Source organism: Echiichthys vipera, assembly GCF_963691815.1.
Source record: "Echiichthys vipera genome assembly, chromosome: 12".
Taxonomy (NCBI): Eukaryota; Metazoa; Chordata; class Actinopteri; order Perciformes; family Trachinidae; genus Echiichthys; species Echiichthys vipera.
Window position 1 is genome coordinate 29,281,577 of NC_139837.1, and position 24,226 is coordinate 29,305,802.

The 24,226-nt window shown below is 41.0% G+C and overlaps 1 protein-coding gene across 1 annotated transcript in view; it reads right to left on the minus strand.

Moving 5' to 3' along the window:
* Window positions 1-16,246: 16,246 nt before the first annotated feature.
* Window positions 16,247-24,226, minus strand: part of bcl11ba (BCL11 transcription factor B a) — a 30,773-nt gene continuing 22,793 nt past the window's right edge. Inside the window, exon 3 of the mRNA XM_083923687.1 lies at window positions 16,247-18,550. Coding sequence (XP_083779813.1) covers window positions 16,554-18,550 — 1,997 coding nt within the window. The 3' untranslated portion in view covers window positions 16,247-16,553. The remainder of the gene's footprint in view (window positions 18,551-24,226) is intronic.

The following is a 24,226-nucleotide window of genomic DNA, read 5'->3' on the forward strand; positions in this document are numbered from 1 at the left end:
TCTCTCTCTCTCTCTTTGTTATCTGATGAGCCTCAGTCAACCTGTCATGGCTGACCGACCAATCACTGATGTCCACCCCTACACTCCCCTGATGTAAATAACCTCCCCACTGGTTCAAGGTGGGACGTCCCTCTAACTCCATTAGTTTATTTTATTGCCACAGAAGGCTGGAGGTGGTAGGAGAAGGGTAGGAGAAGGTTGCATGGGGAGGGGAAGTGAGGGTACAAGAGCGAGGAGAAGATTTTTTTCTATAGTTGGACTGAGGCAGGAAGGATAGAGATGGGCGAGAGAGATTAGCAGAGACAGATGCAGAGCGAGAGAGAAATAATGCAGAATGATAGAAAGAAGCAATTTAAAAAAGACGGATGGGTCTGGAAAAAGAAAAGGAGGGGGACAGTTGTTGACATGAGAAGCTGTGTGTGTGTGTGTGTGTGCGTGCGTGCGTGTGTGTGTGTGTGTGTGTGTGTGTGTGTGTGTGTGTGTGTGTGTGTGTGTGTGTGTGCGCGTGCGTGCGTCGTCCATCCGTCCAAGTGTGTGCGTGTGTGGTGAAGTGGGCTTGTTATACCTGCACGACATATAAACACCAAAGATGAATTTGAACTGTAAAAGCAGTGCCGGTCAATAGGGTTTTTACACTGGACAGTAAGATGGTGATTTGACTGCCTTTTTTGTGGCCTGGTCAGTGAATTCAGACAGGCTGAGGTATGTTGCCTGATTTAGCACACTAACCCTACACACATTGACGGCTACATTTCCATGTAAATAGAGGGCACACTCACACTGTCCATCCGTACCATGCCCAAGCAAGCTTCATGGCTAAAGTCTAGTTCGTTTGACCAGTGTGAGTGCAACAGCACGCTTGCCGGCCACGGCCCACTAGGGGGGGTTTTGTAAAGCATGGATGCACATGTACAGTCATGAACGTGAGCACCTGCACGAGCTAGAGTATTGACTCACCTTATTAAGTATTAATTAGGCTAATTAATTAGTCCTCGTTAAAAGGGGGGCACCACGCCAATATCTACAGGATTTTTATTACATTTTTGGTGAAGGTTTTAATACCTGTTAAAGTAGAATGCTTTTCTATCAGTTCCTCTCATCAATTATTTTGTCAACCTCAATCTGAAAACACTTGTTCTCATAAAACAGTGACATCATGACTCTTTGCTAAACAGAATGAAAGCTCACAGACAACAGCCAGGGTTTTTGGGGTTTTACCACAAAAATGTGACTATATTTATATAAATAATATATATGATAGATTATAACATGAAATGACACACATGTGAATAACACAGAAAATGAATGGACATGGTAAAAGCTATGATATGTCCCCAAAGCAATTTCAGTCAGAAGCAAATGGACTTGGGTATTTGTCTGGGAAGACGTTTCACCTCTCATCCAAGAGGCTTCATCAGTTCATGTACGCATCTGACCAGGCTGGGCTTGTTCCAACTAACTGGTGTGGAGATCCAGGTATTTAACCCTTCACAAGGCCGATGATGTCACTGGAACCCTTTGTTCTCCAAGTGCCGTCATTGGAGTGACAGTCGTTGGTGGGAAGTATGTTTAGACTTCATTAGTGCTCTATTGAGTCTTAACAACAGCCGTTGGGGTCACAGGAGGCTATTTGTGAACAGTTGTTATTTGAGGTTAGATTGTTGAATCTCCTGGGAAGAGATGAAAGGGCCGCATTGTAAATTGTAGATAATTGGTGTCTCAGACCGCCTACTCTGTTTAGCAATGGTTTCTCTACTTTTGCATAGATGGCTTCTTTTACTCCTCTTTCAAACCATCTGTCCTCTCTGTCCAAGATTTGGACATTGTTGTCAAAGGAGTGGGCTTTCTCCTTGAGATGTAAGTGGACAGAAGATAGGTAATACTTTTCCAGATACTCTGAGCTTCTCTCCTCTCTGTCTGTATCATTCATGTCTCATCAATGCATGTTACTAATTCAACTTCTTCCCCGGAGTTGTTTGTGCTTTGTCTTCTCGCAGGTCTCTTCTGATCGTGGTGGTGCCTGCTGCCGTGGTCCTGCATGACGCTTCCTGCTACTATTATAATCTATAACCTTAGCTGTGCTTGTTTCCACTTTTCTGCTGTATTAACTGCCATAACATATAAGTCATATTCACATTACTATAGATATTATTATAGTTACTGGAAGTGTGTCTGTCTCTGTCTTTGTGTCTGTCTTTGTCTCTCTCTGTCCATCTGTCCGTCTTTTCTCTCTTTCTCTCTCCTTTTCTTCCTCCCCAACCAGTCAAGACAGATGGCCGTCCTCCACAGAGCCGGGTCTGTCTGACGTTCCTTCCTGTAATAGGGAAGGTTTTCGTTGCGTACTCTACGGGGGAATGGTTAGGTCTATGTTTATCATAAAAAAGTCATGTGGTCTTTACCTAGTTTGTAAAGTGTCCTGAGATAGCTTTTGTTATGATTTGGCACTATAAATAAAATTGAATTGAATTGAATTGAATTTAATTGAATTGAGTCCAGGCCTGAGGAGTTACCTCTCCTGTGTTGGGCCATGCGTTTATGCAGTTGTTGTTTTGTTTCTCCAATGTAGATATCTTTACATTCCTCGTTGCATTGGACAGCACCAGATTGCTTTTGTGGGTGTGTAGTGTTCTGTCCTTGGGATGTAATATTCTCTGTCTGAGTGTGTCACTGGGTTTGAAATACACAGGGATGCAGTGTTTGTTGAAGATCCTCCTGAGTTTCTCTGATACAGCCACATATGGAATGACTATGTTGTTTCTGTTGGTTTCTTTTAGGTTTTCTTTCTGGAAGCAGCTGATGTTTTCACAAAAGTCCAGCTGGGGTAAACACAAGTTGTGAGGGCGCCTCTCAGGTGTTTGCTTTCTTCCCCTTGGGCCTGTGAGCTGGTGCGTACGTTATCAGCTCTGTTTTCAGTGTTCTGATAACTCAAAGCTTGTGTTCCAAGGGGCGGTGGGAGTCAAACAGTAGATATTGATCTTTGTGAGTGGGTTTTCTGTATACCCCAATGTGGAGGCTCCTGTCATTCTCCATATGGACGTCACAGTCTAAGAAAGGCAAACTATTGTCCTTGACTTCTTCTTTGGTGAACTTGATGTTTCTGTCCACTTAATATGTTCGGTAAAGGTTTGAACCTCTTTGAATTTGATTTTAATTGGTCAGATGCGTACATGAACTGATGAAGCCTCTTGGATGAGAGGTGAAACGTCTTCCTAGACAAATAATCAAGCCCAGTTGCTTTTGACTGAAATTGCTTTGGGGATAACGATGACCTGGACAAATGAGAATATTCACAGGCCCAAACTATCATATGAAAATACAATTTCTTATCATACCTTTATTGAAAGTAAAGATTAATATCAAATGGCCAGTGGTCACCAGATCTGCTCATTAAAGTACCAACAATCATCTCACCAACTCAGCTTTGTAGAAGGGGGAACCAAGAGGAAGGAGAGGTATTTCATAGCTCGAGAGCAGTCTCCAGGCGTGCAGAACACTGGGTCTCTTCCGAGGTGCATGGCTGGCAGAACCAGGTCTTCAGAAGATTTGTCGGAGAATAGTAATTACTGGGGCCAGTAGGTAAGTCTTTCAAAACACTATTTTAATAAACTCTGCATTCACAAACTATGTTGTTGGTGCTTCGGTTAATGTGTAAGGACCTTTATCATGCTACTGCAGAGGTTTGGCGTTATTTGGAGCAGTATTAGTGGTTAAAAAAAGCCGTTCTAATGTGTTCAACTTGCCGCCCAAGCTAATCCATGTAAGCCGCATTTGGCTGTTGAAGGCTGTTAGCGTCTGTCCCAGATTTCTCTCTCAGTATTTCATACACTAAAAAAAATGGTCTCAAAGGCTTATTTGATGAGCGTATTTGCCTAAAAATTGCCTGGGATGATTTTACAATGGAATTTCACTTTGAGTCTCCAAATGGTCCAAAATGCTGTAGCTCGTGAACTCACTAAAACCAATCAAAGAGAACATAATTGTCCTGTATTAGCTTCTTTGCACTGCCTACCTGTAAAATCTAGAATAGAATTTAAAATCCTTCTCCTTACCTACAAAGCTCTTATTGGTTAAGAGCTCATAGTACAGTATTACCTGACTAGATCGCTGCGCCATGAGAATGCAGGGCTACTTGTCGTTCATAGAGTCTCCAAAAGTAAAATGGGAGGCAGAGCCTTCAGCTACCAAGCTCCTCTCCAGGGGACTCCCAAGTGTTATTCGGGAGGCAGACACTGTCCCCATATTCAAGAGTAAACTTAAAACTTACCTTTTTGATAAAGCTTACAGCTAGGGCTTACAAGCCCTTAGCTATGTTGTTATTTTCAAGCTGATTTTGTTCTTAATGATGCTGCTCTAGGCCTAGTCTGCCGGGGAATAAGCCTGTTGCTGACACTCTGAGCTTTTATCCTCTCTGTATGTATCATTCATGTCTCATCAATGCATGTAACTAATTCAACTTCATGTTTGCCACCATTATCATTATCATTGACATGTTCTGTCACCCTAGCTGTGCCTGCTTCTTGCTGTTCTGCTATATTTACTGCCATAACATATAATTCATATTCACATTACTATAGATATTATTATAGTCACTGTTACTTTTTTGGTTGCTTGCATCTCTGGAAGTGTGTCCCTGTCTGTCTTTCTTTGTGTCTGTCTTTGTCTCTCTCTGTCCATCTGTCTGTCATTTCTTTCTTTGTCTCTTATTTTCTTCCTCCCAAACCGGTCAAGACAGATGTCCGTCCTCCATAGAGCTGGGTTTGTTCCACGTTCCTGCTTGTTAAAGGGAAGGTTTTCGTTGCCACCGTACTCTAGGGGGGAATTGTTGAGTCTGTGTAAATCATAAATAAGTCATAAAGTGTTGTCTACACCTACTCTGTAAAGTGTTCTGAGATAACTTTTGTAATGATTTGGCACTATAAATAAAATAGAATTGAATTAAATTGAATTGAATTAGAATCTGAAGATTATTTAGTCTTTCTTCTTAAATATCTCTCAAATTTATGAACAAAGCAAATAATCAATTAATCTACTTCTTGTATATTTTAAGTTTATTTTTTGTTCTATTTATTGTAATTTATATATGTTTATTATATATTTGTCTATGTAATTTCAACAGTGTGCTACAAGGGAGAAGGCTAGAAAATAATCAGAATCAGAATCAGAATCAGGTTTATTGCTAAGTATGTTGGACATACAGAGAATTTGACTCCGGCTTATACTTTTCCCACAGTTTACAAACATTTAACAGGACAAACCTAAACATAACAATAACAATAACATTTACATAACAATAGCAGAACAATAACAGAACAACACAGAACAATAATGTTCAGCAGATGTTCAGGACTTTTAGATATATTAAATTAGTCATACTTAATGAACTTGAGGCAATCAATTGCCACAGTATGTGGTGGAATTAGCAAACTAGCTAGCTGCTTGGCCATTAACTAGCCAGCCAGTGTCACAGTAGTCCACCAATCACAGAGCCAGACATTTGGTCATTTATGTCTTTGCGAGTGAAAAAGCAGCATTTGTGACTCGTAATGGAAGATTCAAGCAGTTGTACTTATTGACATGTATTTGTGCTAGAAGAATATCCAAGAAAAAATATATATATTCACATACTGATACTGTGCACACTTTGTCCATCACTTCAAATGATTTGATATGGGTGTGTAAATGCGTTTGTCACTATATTCACTGTAAAAAATTTAGCAAAAATGTTAGTATATGACTTTCATATTTTGTGATTCACAGAAAGGGATTTGTGCACCTGTGATTAAGTATTTGAGGAGGTGTAACTGTATTTTTTTGTTTGTGGGAGACGGAAAAAAGTTTGCAACTCCTGAAGCATTTTCCCGACAACTGCAAATTTACTGATACACGTGTGACTCTTTTCTGCAACTACATATTAGTAATGCACCAAATTTACCTTGTTTTCTCTATGCTGAATATGGTAAATCCTGTTCCTGTTATGTGATCATCATTATAATTAGAAATATGATTTTCAAATGCTTTGATCCGAAGGACTTGTAACATCATGGTTTGAAGCCCTGATGCTCTTTGCTGGAAGGCTTCATCTCTAGAATCACGGCTGGTGTGTGAAATAAAGGCTGAGACAAGGCTGGAGCAGAGCGATAATGGAACTGATAGTGTCACTCATGCTTCACCTCTTCCTCACTGCCTCCCTTGGCCTATAATTTCTGTTTTTCCTCCTGTAACCTCCTCTCTATTTCAAAGCGAAAATAATCGCCTTCAGTGGTCAGATCTATCTGATCCTATCTTTTTTCTCGCTGGCTTTAATGTAAGCAGATTCCCAATCAGCCAGGATGAATCCAATCAAGGCGAAGGGGGAGGCGCAACAATCTAGGGCACTTTTCCCAATGACTGCTGCAGACCAGCAGATTAGAGGACAGAAAGAGGGAGACGGGGGTAGAAATAAAGAGAATTTGTACGATGAAGCCTTCCATTTAGCGATGCAACACTAAATCCCACATGCATTCATCTCCTTCACCTCCAATTGCCCAGCCCCCCCCCTCCCCCCGCCACCCTCCAAAACTGCTCTTAGACATGTAAATGCTAATTTCCCTCCTCTTTCCCTCTTCACTTCACTATTCACTTTTTAAAGTCATTTCTGGGACTTGGACGCCAACAAGGATGGGGGGGTACAGTGTTTCTTCATATCAGCACTACTGGTTGATTTATCCTCAAACTTTTCTCCCTCCCTCTCTCCCTTCCATCTCTTCATCCCTCCGCCACCAACGCCTGGTGACGGCTCTCCTTCCTCTCTTCTCTCTCCTATTTCCAAAGCTTAACTTCATTGTCTCAAGCCTCTCTCCGCTTTCATCTTAAGACAAAGATTTATGTAAATCTTTGGGCCGGGCATTAATGCGAAGCGCCGTGTGAGAAATAGCATCCCTAAATCGTGGCATTGTTGTTGAAAATGACAAGGCAGGCCCGTTAATCCTACAATGCGATCATCCAAATGTGTCATAATGCCATGTGTAGGCAGGCGAATCTGAATATCAAAAAGATGCCACGCACGCTTTCAGTACTTCCACCGCTAACCCACTACTTCCCTCTATCTCCCGCTTTCTCTTCCTCTCTGTCTCTTTTTAAAGGACTCACCCTTCTTGTTACTTTGCTCGCATTAAAAAAGGGCATAAAACACATAAGATGCCACAATATTAAGTTTGTTGCCGAGCAGAAATCACTGTCGCATCTAACTTTCTCCTTATTGTTTCGCTTGTTTTCTCTCGCATATGAAAGCTTTGATTCATTCAGATTATAACTGTAATTGTCTAAGTGGCTGTGAGTGGAAATAAATCGATGATCTGCTTTGTCACCGAGATGCATTTATTTCAGAAACAGCAATATGATGCTTTGAGTTTGAACAATATGCAGATTCAAAGGGAAACAAAGGGTTGAGTCGAGTCACTATGTATGGAGCATTTAACTAACAATCAGTTACCTTGTTTTCTTTTATTTGGGATCTGAAGAGGAGGTAGTGCCGGTTCTTCCTCTTATTTGTCTGTAGTGCTGCACTTGGGCATCAAATTGAGCCCAGTAAAAGTCTGATGAGGATTCATTTGCTGGGGGAAATTGACAGTGGGAATGAGGCAGAGACAGAGTAGCGGGATAGCTCCTTCTTTGGAAAGAGCCATGAAACAGGCATGTCAATTAATTGGACAGGGACAAGGCTGGTGAATGATAATGTTAATAATTACCAACCACGCCGAGGGACTCCTCCCTGATTGGCCGTGAAACCTCTGCATTGATGAAACGCCCTTGCACTTACCCTTCTATCCCTTTCCTCCCAGCTTTACCACCTGACATTGTGACACCTCCTCATCTGACCCCTTCTCTCTTTCTCCTCTAAAGCCCCTTCACCTCCCTCCTTCATTCCTCTGCCATCGAGTCGGGGAGGAGCCCCGTGGGGGGATTTTGTCAGTGAGAATAGCGGCGTTGATCTTGAAGGCTTAAGACCCTACTGTACCTGTCAACAGTGTGGCTTTGGCGCTGACGACCAGCGGCTTAAGTCATTTGAAGTTGCTTCTTTTTTTAATGAGGAGGGGAGGAGGCGCAGCGAGCGCTGACAGCCAGTCAGGGTCTTGAAATAATTCCATACCTCTGAATAACCAGAGGTGTCTGTCTGACTTAATCTCCTCCCACCCCTTACCCTCTCTCTTTCTCTCTCTCTCACGCTCTCTCTCACACACACAAACACACACACACACACACACACACACACACACACACACACACACACACACCTTTAAGGTAGTGGAAATAAAAGCAGGTTGCAGAATTAATAATGAGGAAGTTGTGGCAGAGGGAAGGAAATCCTTGTCCTGTCACAATGCAGACTGCAGTTCTGTTGTAGAACTTTGGATTGAATCAATGAACAAAGACACTTTTTTAATTACACTTTTTTTCATGATTAACAGTGTTTTTATTATTTCAAGAATACCATACTTTACAAAATATACACTGTCGCCTCACATGAAGGGTTCCTGGTTCGAATCCTGGCTGGGGCCCTTCTGTGTGGAGTATGGTTGTTCTCCCCGTGTCTGCGTGGGTTTTCTCTGAGTTCTCCAGCTTCCTCCCACAGTCCAAAGACATGCAGGTGTTAGATTCATTGATGACTCTAAATTGCTCAAGCGGTTGAAGATGGATATATACATACAAAACATCAACATTACCCGTCACAACTCACTTGACAGTCGGCCTTGGTTGTCAAATTGTACTAAATTGGTTCAAACTGTGGTTCCACAGAGAGAAAAAAACAACAACAACTGAACAACACAATGAAGTATTTTAGACCTCGGATAATCACTAAGGTTACATTATGATCTATTTAAAGGCACTGAGGTAGCAATACGCTAAATATTTACAAAATCATCTTTTATAGAGTTATTTCTATGGGGAAGTGACTGTGATTGAGATTTATGGGGACAAATCCAAAGGTTCTTTATGTTATGGTTAGAAACCCCTTGTCATTAGCTACACAATTACAGCCAGTTCAGTGTACTGCAGCAGCATCCTGTTGCTCGCACTCACATGCTCACTCTCCATAGGTGCAAGCAAGTATTGGACTGTTAGACAGAACTTGACTGACCAGCATCATGTTGATAGAATGCTGTAAAATGAATTACAGTCATAATTATCATATTAAGAATAACAATAGCTTGCTGTTTGCAAATCACTCAACGCCACAAAGTAACTGCGGCAGATCCATGGTGTGCAGCCAAGCCACAGCTGGCCAACCTTTAGCTTAGGTTATAGTGAGTTAACCATAGCTGTAACTTAGCATCTGGCAGTGCATACTTCGTAACATTAGCCGATAAAGTCATTTACAAATGGCGAGCCAGACCAGACCCACGAGTCTGGATGAATTAGCTGACATTATCCACTCAAGACAGTAGGCTATTTTGCTTACTGTAGCAGGCAAGCTAACATAACCTATCGTTAGTGTGGTTATGTTGTTGTTGTTGTACTACGGTCTCAGCCAGCGATAACTGAGAGAATGTTATACTGAGAATATGTTGAGGCTTTTCACCTGAACAGGTCAAATGTATCTGACGAATGAACTGATTTAGTTTTATTGTAGACATTTAAAAGGAATTAAATCATACAATAAAAATATCCTGCTAATACAGTGTGTCACAGTTCAAACTCATCTAAACTACATAACCAATAAAGTTCAGTAATCTTAAGATAGTTAAGATCTAAGATTTGCATCCAATATAAGGTACAAAATATAGGACCTGTCTGTGCATGTGTGTGTATGTCGGGCCTGTGTGTGTGTAACAAGTATAACAATAATCGAGTGAAAAAATTGAATTTCCCCATTGTGGGACGAATAAAGGAATTCTTCTTCTTCTTCTATAAAGTGCAGTGCAGTCCCTAACGGTTAGTGTAGTCACTGAAATCTTTTTGACATGGTTTACACTAGTCAAAAGAAGTGAACTGAACTGGAGCATTAGAAATGTTTTCACTGAAGGCTTCAGATTTACTTATAGCTGCTCAAAAGGAATTTAATTTACAATCTCTAAGTATAAAAGTTGTGATAGTAACTATACTGCAAAGTTAATTTGATACCCTGAAGTGAACTGTGCATGCCTTAAAACCATTTACAATTTAAAAATAAACAAGAGTTAGAAATATTTCAGGTATGATTATGTGTAAATTCAAATATACTTACAGTGCATTTATATATATATACGTGTCCTGTCAATCACTGCACCACTTGAAATTGTAACCATAAACAGGATGACAGTAAATTGTGATGTGTTGAATGGCTTAGACTGGCCAAAACTAATCTGAAGTATTAAATGGACTCTTTTGCTGTGGACTTACAGTAAGTGTTTATTTCAGTGCTGCTAATGCACCATCATTTTGTTCTGTGGTGCACTTTAAAAAAAAAAAAAAAAAGGAGAAGTGAACAGCGGAAGTCTCATTGTTCTGTTTACTGTAACCAGCCAATGGTGTCCACTGGCCACATCTCATTGATATCATAGAGAACACAAGCTGTAGCCTATAAGAGTCAGTTAATGTATTTCAATAAAGTGACATCACAAACAGCATTACATCTCCACTCCAAAAGCCCCGCCCTTAATTCCAGCCCCTCCCCTCTGCATTACTGAACATTATCACATATCAAAAATGACATTTTCTCAACTTCATCCCACTGCTGCTTTTAATTTTTTTTAATTTTTAATACCAGTATGAGGCAATCTAAAGCTATGAAGTAGCTAATATAAAATGTGGAATTGATTGGATTTTGGAAGGATCTGGTGGGAGAGCCAATAAAAACAGGAAAGAAGAAGGTATCTGGAAGTGGCTGACAATAAAAGTCTACTGTCATAACAAATACAGCATTTCTGGATTAGCTGCTGCTTCTGTTAGAGAGGTGGGTGCTGCTGATGGGAAACTAGGTAGCTTTCCGGGTTTTATCTAAACACCAACCGTTTTCTATGGATGTTTTTCAAAAGCATTTAAGGAATGGAATATACAGTCAGGTTGTTTTCTTCTTCATCATCTCGGCACTTCATAGGCTCCGTTCCCACTGCAGGTCTTAATGCACAATTCTGATTAATTGCTCAAATCTGATTTTTTTTTTGTCTGTTCCCATTACGTCTTTAAATGTGGCCTGTCTACAGATTTCTGTGTGAACAGCTCATGCTCCTGAAGTGATCCGCATGAGCAGTTGATCATTGATGACATCACGCCACAACGGTGTTTATGGAAGAGACCATGGCAACGGAAACCGGCTGGTAAATTTGTGAGCGGGTGATATCAGGAAGGAGAAAGAAAATTCATATTTTAATGATGGCTCTTTGCAGAGCAACATCCGTACAGAGCAGTATTTGGATGCGGCGTTGAACACTTTTTTTTATCAACTTTATTTGTCATTCATTTACAAAACAGTGCAGCGTGGGTTTAGAATGACGTCAAAGTCTCAGTAAATGCAACCTAATTATTCCGATTGCGGTCGCATTAAAAAAAATCTGATACATATCTGATTCAGTAGCACATTTGAAGTGGCCTGATTCTGATTGGAAAATGTCAGATTCAATGTGACTTGTTCTGTTTACTCTGTCAAAAGCAAATCATATATGGGTCACATATGAGCGGAAACATCAGATTCAGGTCACTTGGAACTGCAGTGAACGTAGCCTCTGTTTTGCAGGTGTTCATATTATTGTGGGTTTTGTGGTCAATGTTAGCAGCAGTTAATGAGCTTGGAGTTAACACTAACTTGTGCCTGAAACCTCTAGCAGAACGTGAGTGAATAATATCTCAGGTTTATGTCCATCAGTGTGTTTTCATGGACCCTTACTGTTGGAGCAACTCAAAAAAAATGAGACAAAGAGAGGATGAGGAATTGTAACAGCTTGTATTTGTGCTCTGTTCTCATGCCGAGAAATATCAACAGGGAGGCATGTGCTGAAAACTGACATGGAGGTCGCAAAGGTCAAACAGAATCAGCTCCTAACCCCACTCCCAGACACAGGAAGTCACTGCCAGTGCCCCTTAGAAATCACAAACAAACAAACAAAAAAAAGGTCAAATAAAATGAAAACAGTGCAGTCATAGAAAACTATGTACAACCTATGGAGCGGTAAACAAAACATTGACTTGTGTTTTTGTCACTAGTAGGCCGTCGAACGACCTTTTGATCCCCTTCTGTACAACATGATTCATTACAACAGTACAAATTCATTAGGTCATTTATCCTGCCCGGTGAGAGGAAAAATAGCTTGTGGCAGCCTGTGAGTTGTATCTTGTCATTGGCATGAAGTCACTCTCCCTCCTGCACCCGAAATAAGAGCAAGACATCCCGAGGTACTCTGATTACCCTATTCCCAAAAGGATGCACATAGCCTACAAGTTAAAAAAGACTCCTTAGGAAAGACAGCAAGTGCCTACACATGTATTTCAAACCATCCATGAAGAATAATCCATTCCAGAAGAAGAAAAATAGTTACAAGTCAGGATTCTCACTGTGTTTTTCCTGAAAAGCAGAACCAATGTACTGTCTTTTCTAAGGGAGAAAACCTATCCACCCACCCCTACCCCAACAGCCACCCCACCACCAAATCCAAGTTTGTAACAGCTCAGTCATTTTTTAATTTGTTTATTTTTTTTATTTCATTACACCCAAGGCAGAATAAAAGTTACTAAACTTAAGACTTTTACAGTTACAGTGACAAAAACAGTTTAAGAGACCCACAATTTAAATTGGACTGCAAAATAAAAAATAAAAAACAACTGTTTTTCTATTTTTGTAAAATGCCCAGGCATTCTCCGATATTACAAATACTGGTATACTTTTACAGTAAACAAGAAAAATGTAATATATATTCATATATATTTATATATATATATATATATACTAAAACCCCGTCACCAAAAAAAAGGAGAAAAAAAACAATATAAAAACAATATACACATTGCCACTACGGCATTCAGAGAAACTTTATAAGCAAACCTGGAAAACAAAATACTTGCCTGTTAAAAACACACATACACACAAATAGTATTTTACCCTTGTACTTGTTTCAATACTGTAAACTTATTTTTAAGACAGAGTGCACTAAATTCTTTTATTTAGTTTCTGCATTTCCTGATTTTTGTCGAGTCTCTTCCTTGACTTTTTGTGTGGCTTTTGTCCACTCCTGGAATTTTCTGTTGTGGGACAGACTCTTGCCCATATTAGTGAGGAATTTGATATATATCTTTATATAGGTTTGTGCCTTTATATGTACATATGCTTACATATATACACACAGACACACAGATATTGTGCTGGGTACTCCTATACCTAAACTCAGCATTGTTTCATTTGTATTGATTTAAACATTTCTGTTGAAATGTCAAATTACAAGTTAAAGTTAACACAATTTTACTTTTTTTCTTGTTCAATTTGCTTCATAAAAAGTGGTGCATTTGTCTGAGACAATAAATAGGAAGATCATTATTGAAGGCACATTCATGTCAAATTGAATGGCAGTAAAAAAAAAATTGTCCTACATATTAATTTCTTTGCAATTTTATAGTGCCAGCATTGGGAGAGCCTACCCTAACAACCCTGGGCACTTTAGCGTCAGCAGATCCCAAGCTCTAGACCCTTTAGTACCGTGTGTGTGTGTGTGTGTGTGTGTGTGTGTGTGTGTGTGTGTGTGTGTGTGTGTTGTGTGTGTGTGTGTGTGAAATACACACAGAAAAATCATAAAGTGCGGGGCTGTTGTTGAGAGCTCTAAATTTATTCATTGACAGCATTCAAATCAGATCTGATTTTCTTTTTAAAAAGTGTCTCTATGAAGGTGGATGAGGCCTAAAGAAAACTAGGGATATGATATTGAAAGTGTAATTCCGGCGCAAAATCATCCCATGGTCTTTTTCAGCACTTACATACATCAAATAAGCCATCGAGACAGTTTTTTTTTTTTTGCATGAACTATTAATGGAGAAATCCGGGGAAAGTCGCTAACAGCCGGACATGACTAACACTGATCAGCTCGGGCAGTACGGTGAAGGCATTCCAACTTTTTTTTAACCACTAATACTGCTCCAAATAACACCAAACATCTGCAGCAGCATGAGAAGAGTCCTTACACAGAAAACAAAACACCAACAATGTAGTAAGTGAACCCAGAGTTATTTAAAAAGTGTTTTGAAAGATTTATCTACTGGCCCCTGTACCAGCTCCTCTCATAGTAAAGTCCATTCAAGTGGATTACCAAAGTCAATCCCAAAGGAAGGAGACATTGGTACTTTGTTTTCTGTGTAGGGACTCTTCTCATGCTACTGCAGAGGTTTGGTGTTATTTGGAGCATTATTAGTGGTTAAAAAAGACGTTTGAATGCCTTCACCGTACGGCCCCCAGATTTCTCCGTTAATAGTTCACACATGAAAAAAACTGTCTCGATGGCTTATTTGATGTATTTAAGTGCTTTAAAAGAACAAAGAGGCAAGGAGCAAACTGACGCTGCTTGTCTTACTGTTAGTCTTACTACTTCAGCACACACTGATATATATATATGAAGAGCTCTTTTCCAAAACGAGATAAAAGCCAAATTAAAAAAAAATGAGTTTGTCGTGCCACTTTGCTGTATACAGGACCTATTCACTGCTTCATAAATGTTTCATGCCAAATCGCTATATTTTCTTGTTTAAAGTGGTCCTCAAGATGCAGTTCCTTTCCAAACCGCGACAAGCGCCAAACCTATTTTTAGCCTAAATGCGATACGTCCTCTCGACCAATCAGAATTCAGTGAGCGTTCTATGCGATCCAACATGGCGGCGCTCTGAAGCGGGAGAGTTTTTTGTTTCGTCCGTCCGTTCAACATGTTCAGACTGAGCCATAAACCATTTTGACAAGATAAATTGAATATTAACCAAATGTGTGGGTCTAGGTGAAAAATGTCATTTTCCTGAAAACTATTAAAATGGATTTATAGCGTTTTGGAAAAGAGCCCCTCGTATATATATATATATATATATATATATATATATATATATATATACAGTATATATTTCCTCTTCTACACAAAACTGTCCCACAACTAACGGTGAAACTTTGAAGGATTCCTATTCCCGGAGAGGTGACTTCATTAATCAGATTATACAATAGTAGAATCACTATTACAATACAATTCAAAATGTACTGTACCACAAATTGTAAGATATTTTAGCACAAAAGAATGCATAGGGACGTTGATTTTTATAAATCTCGACAATAAAATCTGACAATAAAATTTTCTGCAGAAATGTAGTTAAATTAGTGGCATCTGCCATGTATGCACATACATTTAACCCTATCTAAACTAATTAAGGTTAGAATTATAAGCTGTGTCTTCAAATATAAATGAATCTAACCACTTTGAATTTAGGATAAAGCTTGGGCATTAGCCTGGTAGGGGGGCAGTGGCCAGCTAGGGATGCTGTAGAGAACACAACAGTCCCTAATTATTTCAACATATGATGAAATGGAAATGCTTCTGGAAGCATAGGAATGAATGGGCAGATCAAGAAAAATACTTTAGCTCACCCTGAGATGTCCCTGTGCTCAGTCTCTTGTCTTCTATTCTATTTCTATGCATACTTGAATTGCATGGCTTCATGCTCAGTTTACTCCAAATAAATAATATTGCCCAGATCATATGGCTTCATGCAAAACATAGGCTAATACATGGGTGTATGAATATACAGTAAGTACGTAGGATGTAGGGGAGGTAAAGAGCAGAAGAAATGACGGATGGTTGTCATAGCGTTTTCAGGGCTTGGTACTACTTACCAGTCAGTAGCTGCCTTATCTACAATCAGTTTCTTTTGGCTGGTAATGTTGTTCTCAGGAGGAGACAGGGTTCATGAACCTTGGGATCCTCTTTGATTTTAGATTTACTGTCAAATATGACGCTCAGTGCTACATATCCAATTATATTGACATGTTTTTGACTCAGCTCATGCTACAATGCCAAAGGATTGTTGTCCGCGTATCATCATCATCACACAAAATAGACTAATTCTAGCATTCTCAGTTAACCCCACTTTCAAATTGAAGATTGAATTCAGCTTCTCTTCAAGAAATCACACATTAAGCTTAATATACAATTTCCTACAAGCAGCGGCAAAAAGAGATTACTTAAAAATGGACTTTTGTCTTCTAAAAAAAACTCTCAGGTTATCATGTGGGTTTTTGAAAAACAAAATCAAAGTAATACATTTTTTTTTAAATGCCTAAATAATAATGTACCTGCACATGCCAAAATACAAAATACAATAAATACAGAAATTATTGCACAGTTAAAGGCTTCACATATGTTATAACTCAACTGACTGATTGTTTAAAAAGGAACCCCAAATGAGGGAGTTTAGACAGCTTCAACTGGTGTTAAGATCTCTGTTTTCACTTCTTTTTTTTCTCAGTTGGCAGATTCTTAATAACACAAAATTAGTCCAAAATTAACATTTAGTATCCAGCTACCCCATTTTGTTTATTTTTTATGTCAAAGTATGGTGCAGAGTATGGAAACAGAGACCCTGGTTTAGGTTCTCTCTGTTTGTTCAATTTTGACCTCATTGGTCATCAAATGTTCTCCATGCCACTTTTTCATATGTTTTTCAAGAGTGCTGTACACGCTGAAGGGCATTTGGCAAATGTCACAGCGGTAGACCTCCTTACCATGCTGGCCATGTGTCTTCATGTGGCGCGTGAGCTTGGAGCTCTGGGCGCAGGCATAGTTGCACAGCTCACACTTGTAGGGCCTCTCGCCAGTGTGACTGCGCCGGTGCACCGTCAGGTTGCTACAGTTCTTGAACACCTTACCGCAGTATTCGCAGGTGTCGCACCTCCTGCTGTCCTTGGAGCTAGGCCGGCCTGGACCTCCACCTAGATGAGGTGTGCTGCCTCCACTGGCGGTGCCGCTACGGCCTGACAGGCCTCCATCCAGCAGGTCGCCTGGGGGCGTTGAGAACCGCAGGCTGCCGTTCTCAGATGAATGCTCAGAGGAGGTGGCAAAGGGCGATTGTCTGGAGTCAGTGAAGCCTAGGAAAGGGTCTTTGATGAAGTGTCGTGAGGCAGCATAGCCCACCAACCACTGTGAGTAGACGTTCTCAGAGGGGATGTGTGGTGCTGGGGGAATGTCCAAGTCCTTCTCAATCTTGATCCTCTTATTTGAGGAGTTGGAGAGGGTGGGGCTGGTGATAGGAGTGGGCTTACGGGGAAACAGGCCTGAGAAAGAGTCGCCGGAGCCACAGTTCCGCCCGTTAATGGTTGTCCTCTCTTCCCGCTGGTGGTGGTCAATCTCCCCAGCCACTGAGTCCTCATCCCCAGTGTCCCGCTGGCCATCCGAGCCCCTCTTGGAGAAGGGCATCCTTTTACGATTGTCAACTATCAAATTATTGTACTGCTGTATCGAGTTGAGACCCCCTCCTTCCACCATCTTCTCAAGGGCGAGTGAGGACTTCTCCTCTGAGGGCAATTTAGAGCCATTTTCCCTGTTCCGGAAGAACTCAGACTCCATACTGAAGTTGGATTCTGGTCGACTCTCATTCTCAAGCTCCTCTTCTTCCTCCTCCTCTTCTTCCTCCTCATTGCCTTCCCCCTGGAAGTCCCCATCACGATTCTTCATGGCGTCACCTGTGACATCACTGGTACCTGGCTCTGGGGAACTTGTGGTGGAGAGTCCATCATCTGAGCGCCCCGTCTGGGATCCAGCCTTGTGCATGTGGGTCTTCATGTGGCGTTTCAGCTTGCTGGCCTGAGAGCAGGCATGGTCACACAGCTGGCACTTGTATGGTTTTTCTCCAGTATGGCTGCGCCGATGCACCACTAAGTTGCTCTGAAACTTGAAGGTCTTACCGCAGAACTCACAGGACTTGACCTTGTTCTGTGTCTGGGGAGGGGTAGTGCTGTTTGGGGGCATCGGCGGTAAAGGAGGGGAGCTCAGAAATGGTGATTTTGGCCCAGGCTGGAAAGGGTTGGGGTTTATTAGTCGGTGCATAGGGTTGGCCCTGCTGGGTGACAATGGTGGTGTGGTGCTGTTGTTATTTCCCGCCAATTCACGTAACCGCCTGGAGAAGTCCATGGACTGGGACTCCATGGCCATGGGTGTTAGCCGCATCACCCTCTCAAAGGCACTGGGGTGCTGTGAGATGAGTCCCATTTCCTCTGCACTAAGGCGTTCTAATCGATGAGGGTCCAGGTGGTGGCGGGGAGGTGGGCTGATGAATGGAGGTGTGTTGGGGAGGCGGTTCTCCATGAAGCCTGGGGGAGGCTCCCGGAGCAGGGGGCCCGTCATCCTCAGGAGGTGGAAGGGGTTGTTTTCCCCAAGAAAGTTGGTGAGGGGGGACTGTGGGATGGAGTCGTTGCACATGGGTGGAGGCATAGTGATGCGCGGGGTGAGGGCTGTGCTGGAGGGGTTAGACTCCAGGTATATGCGAATGTCATGGGTGTTCTGGGCATGCTGCAGCAGGAACCAGGCGCTGGGGAACGTTTGCTTACAGGTGGTACATATATAGCTGGAAGGCTCATCCCTGCCACCTGCAATACACAGAGGAGGAAATACATTAAATATTTCAGCTGTGAACCAACTCATTTATACAATGCTCTTAGAACTTTGGTCAAAAATAAACAACGCAACTGAGATGACGAGCATATTTCAAGCGCGATGAAACAGATTCCTTTCATAAGATGTCACCATAAAATCTACTTAATTTCTACATAAAATTTAACAGTACATAAAAAAACAGTTGATTTGCAATGTGTAAGCTTTTCTTAAAAGCTGAAAGCTGAAAAGCAGTGAGATAACTGTGGATATGTTGCCTAATACTCATGGTAGCTGGAAAGGCCTTGACACATCATGTTGCCACATAAATGCTACCTACTTATCACACTTTTGACAAGTGCATTTTCAGTCACACCGGATTGGTGTGGATTGGTTGACTGTGTGTGTGTGTGTGTGTGTTTAATTAATTAATTTAAAAAGCCTGGAAATTCTCCTAGCAGTCTGTAATGTTTGCTCAGTTAGAGATACCAAACTCATATTGATAAAGATAGAGGATGAATAAGTTCAAGAATAATTTCAGAAAGACTAATCTCACACCAGTAAATAAAGGTCTTGACTCTTCTGTGAGTATTTTTTTTTTTTTAATCCGACAAGAGCCATACAAATAAATGAATGATCTCCAATAAACACTGTGTTATGAGCTGGTTTGAATAAACAAGGCACAGCCTTCAAATAACATTGGCTAAAATGCCTTTATCACGCTTTTTTTTAAAAGTGAGATTTTCACCATTTCATCAGGCAGGGGCCCTTGAATTTCAACTTGGTCATTCAATTTTAATACATGAGGTGAAATCAAGTAACCCAAATATCTAAACATATTTTACCAAGACAAATCAATATGATTTTGGGAGAGCAGGCCTGTTTTGTACTTTGAACAATTAATTACTGCAAGTGCTTTTATGAAATTCACACAGGTTCTCGTCATTTAAAAAGAAACAACTACAACAGCACAACCAAGCAAAAGCCGTGACTAAAGAACACACTAAACAGGCTGAGGGGCACGCCCACACAAACACAAATAAAGATAATGGTAATTGTGCTCTTGTTCTCGCTCTCATTTATATTAAATTAGAGCTTGTTGTCTTGACCTAGTACACTAATTTCAGATACTAAGGGAAACATATGCTGCTGTAATTGTTTCCCGTATTTGTGTGTATGTGTACATGGTCATGTTTTTTTTTTCTAGCAGCTCCACACACACACACACACACACACAAACACACACACACACACACACACACACACACACACACACACAGACACATTAATACAGAACTGTATGCTATATGATAATGTTTTCAGTGTTATAATGCTATTTGTGTTTATATCAAAAGGAACTTGTAATTTTTGTTTATGAACACATCTAAGTGTCTACTTCCCTTCCCTTAAGTCTGGGAATACATGCCTGAAGAAATACATTGAAGTACATGCATAATGAAAAATATACAAACAATCAAATCAATGAATTATATATTATTGTGTTAAAGATATATCTGGTAAATTTAAATTACATGTTTGAATATTAAAGACCCTCCAACGATGTTTGCTACAAAATAAGTCTGTTAAAATACATATGAAAATCCTGAAAAGGGATCTATTTAAGAACGTATCAGAAACATTTCATCTTTTTTTTCAAAGAAAACCAGAAAAAACCCAAAATGTTCCTTTAATAATTCAACACTCAGTGATTTAATGATTTCATTTGTCTTTGATATGAAACTTTAACACCTATCCTCTTCTCATGGAAAAATATCTCCTCTCACTTGCACTCACCTCTCTCTCTCGTGTGTGTGTGTGTGTGTGTGTGTGTGTGTGTGTGTGTGTGTGTGTGTGTGTGTGTGTGTGTGTGTGTGTGTGTGTGTGTGTGTGTGTGTGTGTGTGTGTGTGTGTGTGTGTGTGGACAGGCGGGAGGCGGAACAGCTGTTCACCTCCACAGTACTTTTGAGCCTTTTGACTTAATTATAATGGACAGCACACACACACACACACACACACACACACACACACACACACGTACAATGACAATAACAGCTCCCCATGCCTCAGCTTTTGTCTGCACCTTCTCTCTATCTATGCTTTCACTCACACACACACACACACACACACACACACACACACACACACACACACACACACACACACACAAGCTGTTTTATTGCTGAATATTAAGAGTCTGAACACTCCAGAAAAGAAACATCCAGCCCTCGCTCCCTCTCTATGTTTTCTCAACCCATTGATCCATTAGTTAAAACTGGAGGGAGAGGACACTCCCTCCATCCTCCGTCTTTCAGCTGAACTTCTCATCTGCTTACAGAAGTCATTAGGTGGGGTGGTAGGGGGGCAGTCGATGATAATGTTTGCCCAACAATTAAGAGCAGAGGGGTGTGTGTGTGTGGAAGAGTGAGATAGTGTGTGTGTTTCTGTACTGAAAAGCCATTTCTCTCCGGCCGTAGTGCAAGGATATTTAAGGAGCGGGTCAAGATTTTTGTTTGGGGGAAGCGCGCGTGCGTGCATGCATGCGTGTGTGTGTGTGTGTGTGTGTGTGTGTGTGTGTGTGTGTGTGTGTGTGTGTGTGTGTGTGTGTGTGTGTGTGTGTGTGTGTGTGTGTGTGTGTGTGTGTGTGTGTGTGTGTGTGTGTGTGTGCGTGTGTGTGTGTGTGTGTGTGTGTGCGTGAGAGTGCATGCATTAGCATGTGTGCGTGTGCCCTCCCGGGGGAAGGGAGTCCAACGCAGATGGCAAATAAAGTATGCAGCCCGAGGCGAGAGCCCATTATGCTAATTCTAATGTCAGCTGTACTTTAATATACGACTCTATTTAATCACCCCATTATTTCCTATTTCGAGAGAGAGAGAGAGAGAGAGAGACAGACAGACGGACAGACAGACAGACAGACAGACAGACAGACAGAGACGCTCATCACTTGATTTGGTAGAATGCAGAGACCCATGGGGGGGCTAACTTTATTCCTTTCTCTCTCACACACACACACGCGCACAGGAATTATGACTTAATGTATCTGTATTTATTGTGTCTGTCTGTCTGTCTCTGTGTGTGATTCCAGTCAGTGGAAACAAATTACTAGCAAACATTTGTACCTGCTGGTAGGTTACATTTTTGTGTCATGTTGGCTGCTCGGAACTGTCAAAATCCCATTCTCACTCATGTTGTCAGTCAAATACAAATTTAAGGTTATACCTCATAAGCTCTACTGAGAATTCTGATTTTGTGGAATTAAATGTAAAAATAAAAAAACATAATCAGAAATTATGCGACATAACAAAATATAACAGAAGAAGGGGAAGAAAGCAACACACAGCAGCTCTCGGCTAGCTAGCCTAGCTAGCATTACAAAGTTACAAGAAGCTATCAAAATATTTGATATTTTTCAAAAATCTTTCCAAACTTTTTGTCAAAGAACGGATTCATGGATGGATACGTTTAATGTGAAATAAGTTTAGCTGTAGCTGTCTGTCATGATGAAGTCACAAAAGGATATTAAAATTAGCTGCTAAGTTGGGCTACTATAGCAACGAGTCTTGCTAGTTTAGAGTCTCTTGCTGTCTGCTACTGAGGGGTTACAAGGAAATACGATCCAGTCAAGAGCTGATCCTGTGCCTTCTGTGATTAGTTGTGACGAAGCATTTCTAAGAAGCTGTGAGCATTATTTTGACCTAGCCATTAAATATCCCTTCTGATGCTAATGCTAATGTATACACCATTTGTTAAATTCAATACAATTTGTTTCAATTTAAAACACAATATAGTAAACTAACTCCTTCCTCATATGTCATTTAATGGAAAACTGTGAAATACATGAACTTTTATGTTTTTTAAATTGACATATACATTGCACAAATCCATTACAAAACTGATTTTTAATTCAGAAATCATTTACTTGAGATGAATGGCAGTAAACACACATGCTTACACAGCCAGTATCCCAGAAATCCTATCAACTTTTGGTGGAAATCAGCTAGATGATGCAAAATGGACCTCCAATGCTCCGAGCTCTGGCTACACTACATGACACAGAGCCGGGTTGAATTCAGCAAAATATCTATTTCACATCAGTGTGTCAGAGGGAGACTCCACTCTCACACTGACTGTAGTGCTTAAAGACTGGCCCTTTGCCTGTGTTTTGTTTGGCTCATGTTCTCACTCACATGCATACACACACACTTACACACTCTGGCAGCACAACCTGTTTGAGAGAAAAGGAAAACGTGTGCTGCCGTGGTTTGTGAAAGTTGTATTTTTTTTTTCTTTCATATTTCTTGAAAAGGGTTGACAATTCAGCTGGAAATGTGTCATTGCTGTGAAGAAAATGCCATGACATGTAGTCATAGCATATGAATCCAACATTATGACTACTACTGTAGTGTGTGTGTGTGTGTGTGTGTGTGTGTGTGTGTGTGTGTGTGTGTGTGTGTGTGTGTGTGTGTGTGTGTGTGTGTGTGTGTGTGTGTGTGTGTGTGTGTGTGTGTGTGTGTGTGTGTGTGAGTGTGTGTGTGTGTGTGTGTGTGTTCTCCAGCAGCCACCATATGGAGGAGAAACATTCAAACAGAAACAATATGCAGTGACGAATATACTGGCTTGCATCCCTCTATCCACCCCTTCATTCTTGAGGAGCACTTGCTTCTAGCTATCCTCCGTGTCCCTCCTCCCTAGTTGTGTTTCACACAGTAGAAACAGAAGTTTTCTGACGACTCAGCTGTTGTCGGTTGTGTAAGGGTAGAGGATGAGGGTGAGTACAGGACACTGGTAGACAACTTTGAAGAGTGGTCCGAGCAGAATCACCTGAGGCTGAACGTTAACAAGACCGGAGAGATGGTGATCGACTTGGTAAGGAAGAAGAGGATGCCTTCACAGCCACTACAGATCAGGGGGGAGGTGGTGGAGGAGGTGGAGGACTACAAATACTTGGGAGTGGTGATCGACAACAGACTGGACTGGAACTCTAACACCGAGGCTGTGTACAAGAAGGGTATGAGCAGACTCTATTTCCTGAGGAAGCTGAGATCCTTCAACGTGTGCAGCAATATGTTGGAGATCTTCTTACAGTCGGCTGTTGCCAGCGCCCTTTTCTTTGCTGTTGTGTGTTGGGACGGCAGCATCAGAGCCAGTGACACCAACAGACTTGATAAAATCATCAAGAAGGCTGGCTCTGTACTTGGTCTCAGGCTGGAGTCTTTTGAGTCTGTGGTGGAGAGGAGAACGCTGAACAAACTGTTTGCCATCATAGACAATGATCAGCACTCTCTCCATCACACAGTGGTCAGACAGTGGAGCACCTTCTCACACAGACTGCTCCAGCTCCGCTGTCAAAGGGACAGATACAGGAAATCTTTCCTGCCACATGCCATCACACTGTACAATAACAGTTCAACTGTTCAGAACAATACAATCAGAAGCACCTTACATAATCTGTTCACTGCAAATTATACTGTATTTTATATGTTTACTTTGTACTAATTAGACCACTTATTTATACATTTTTTATACATTTTCTATGTATCTTTTATATTGCATTTTATATTACTGTTTTTGATGTGTCTGTGTGTTGTTACTGTGTCTAATTCTGCTGCTACACTGCAATTTCCCAGCTTGAGATCAATAAAGTGTATTTATCTATCCATCTATCTATCTATCTA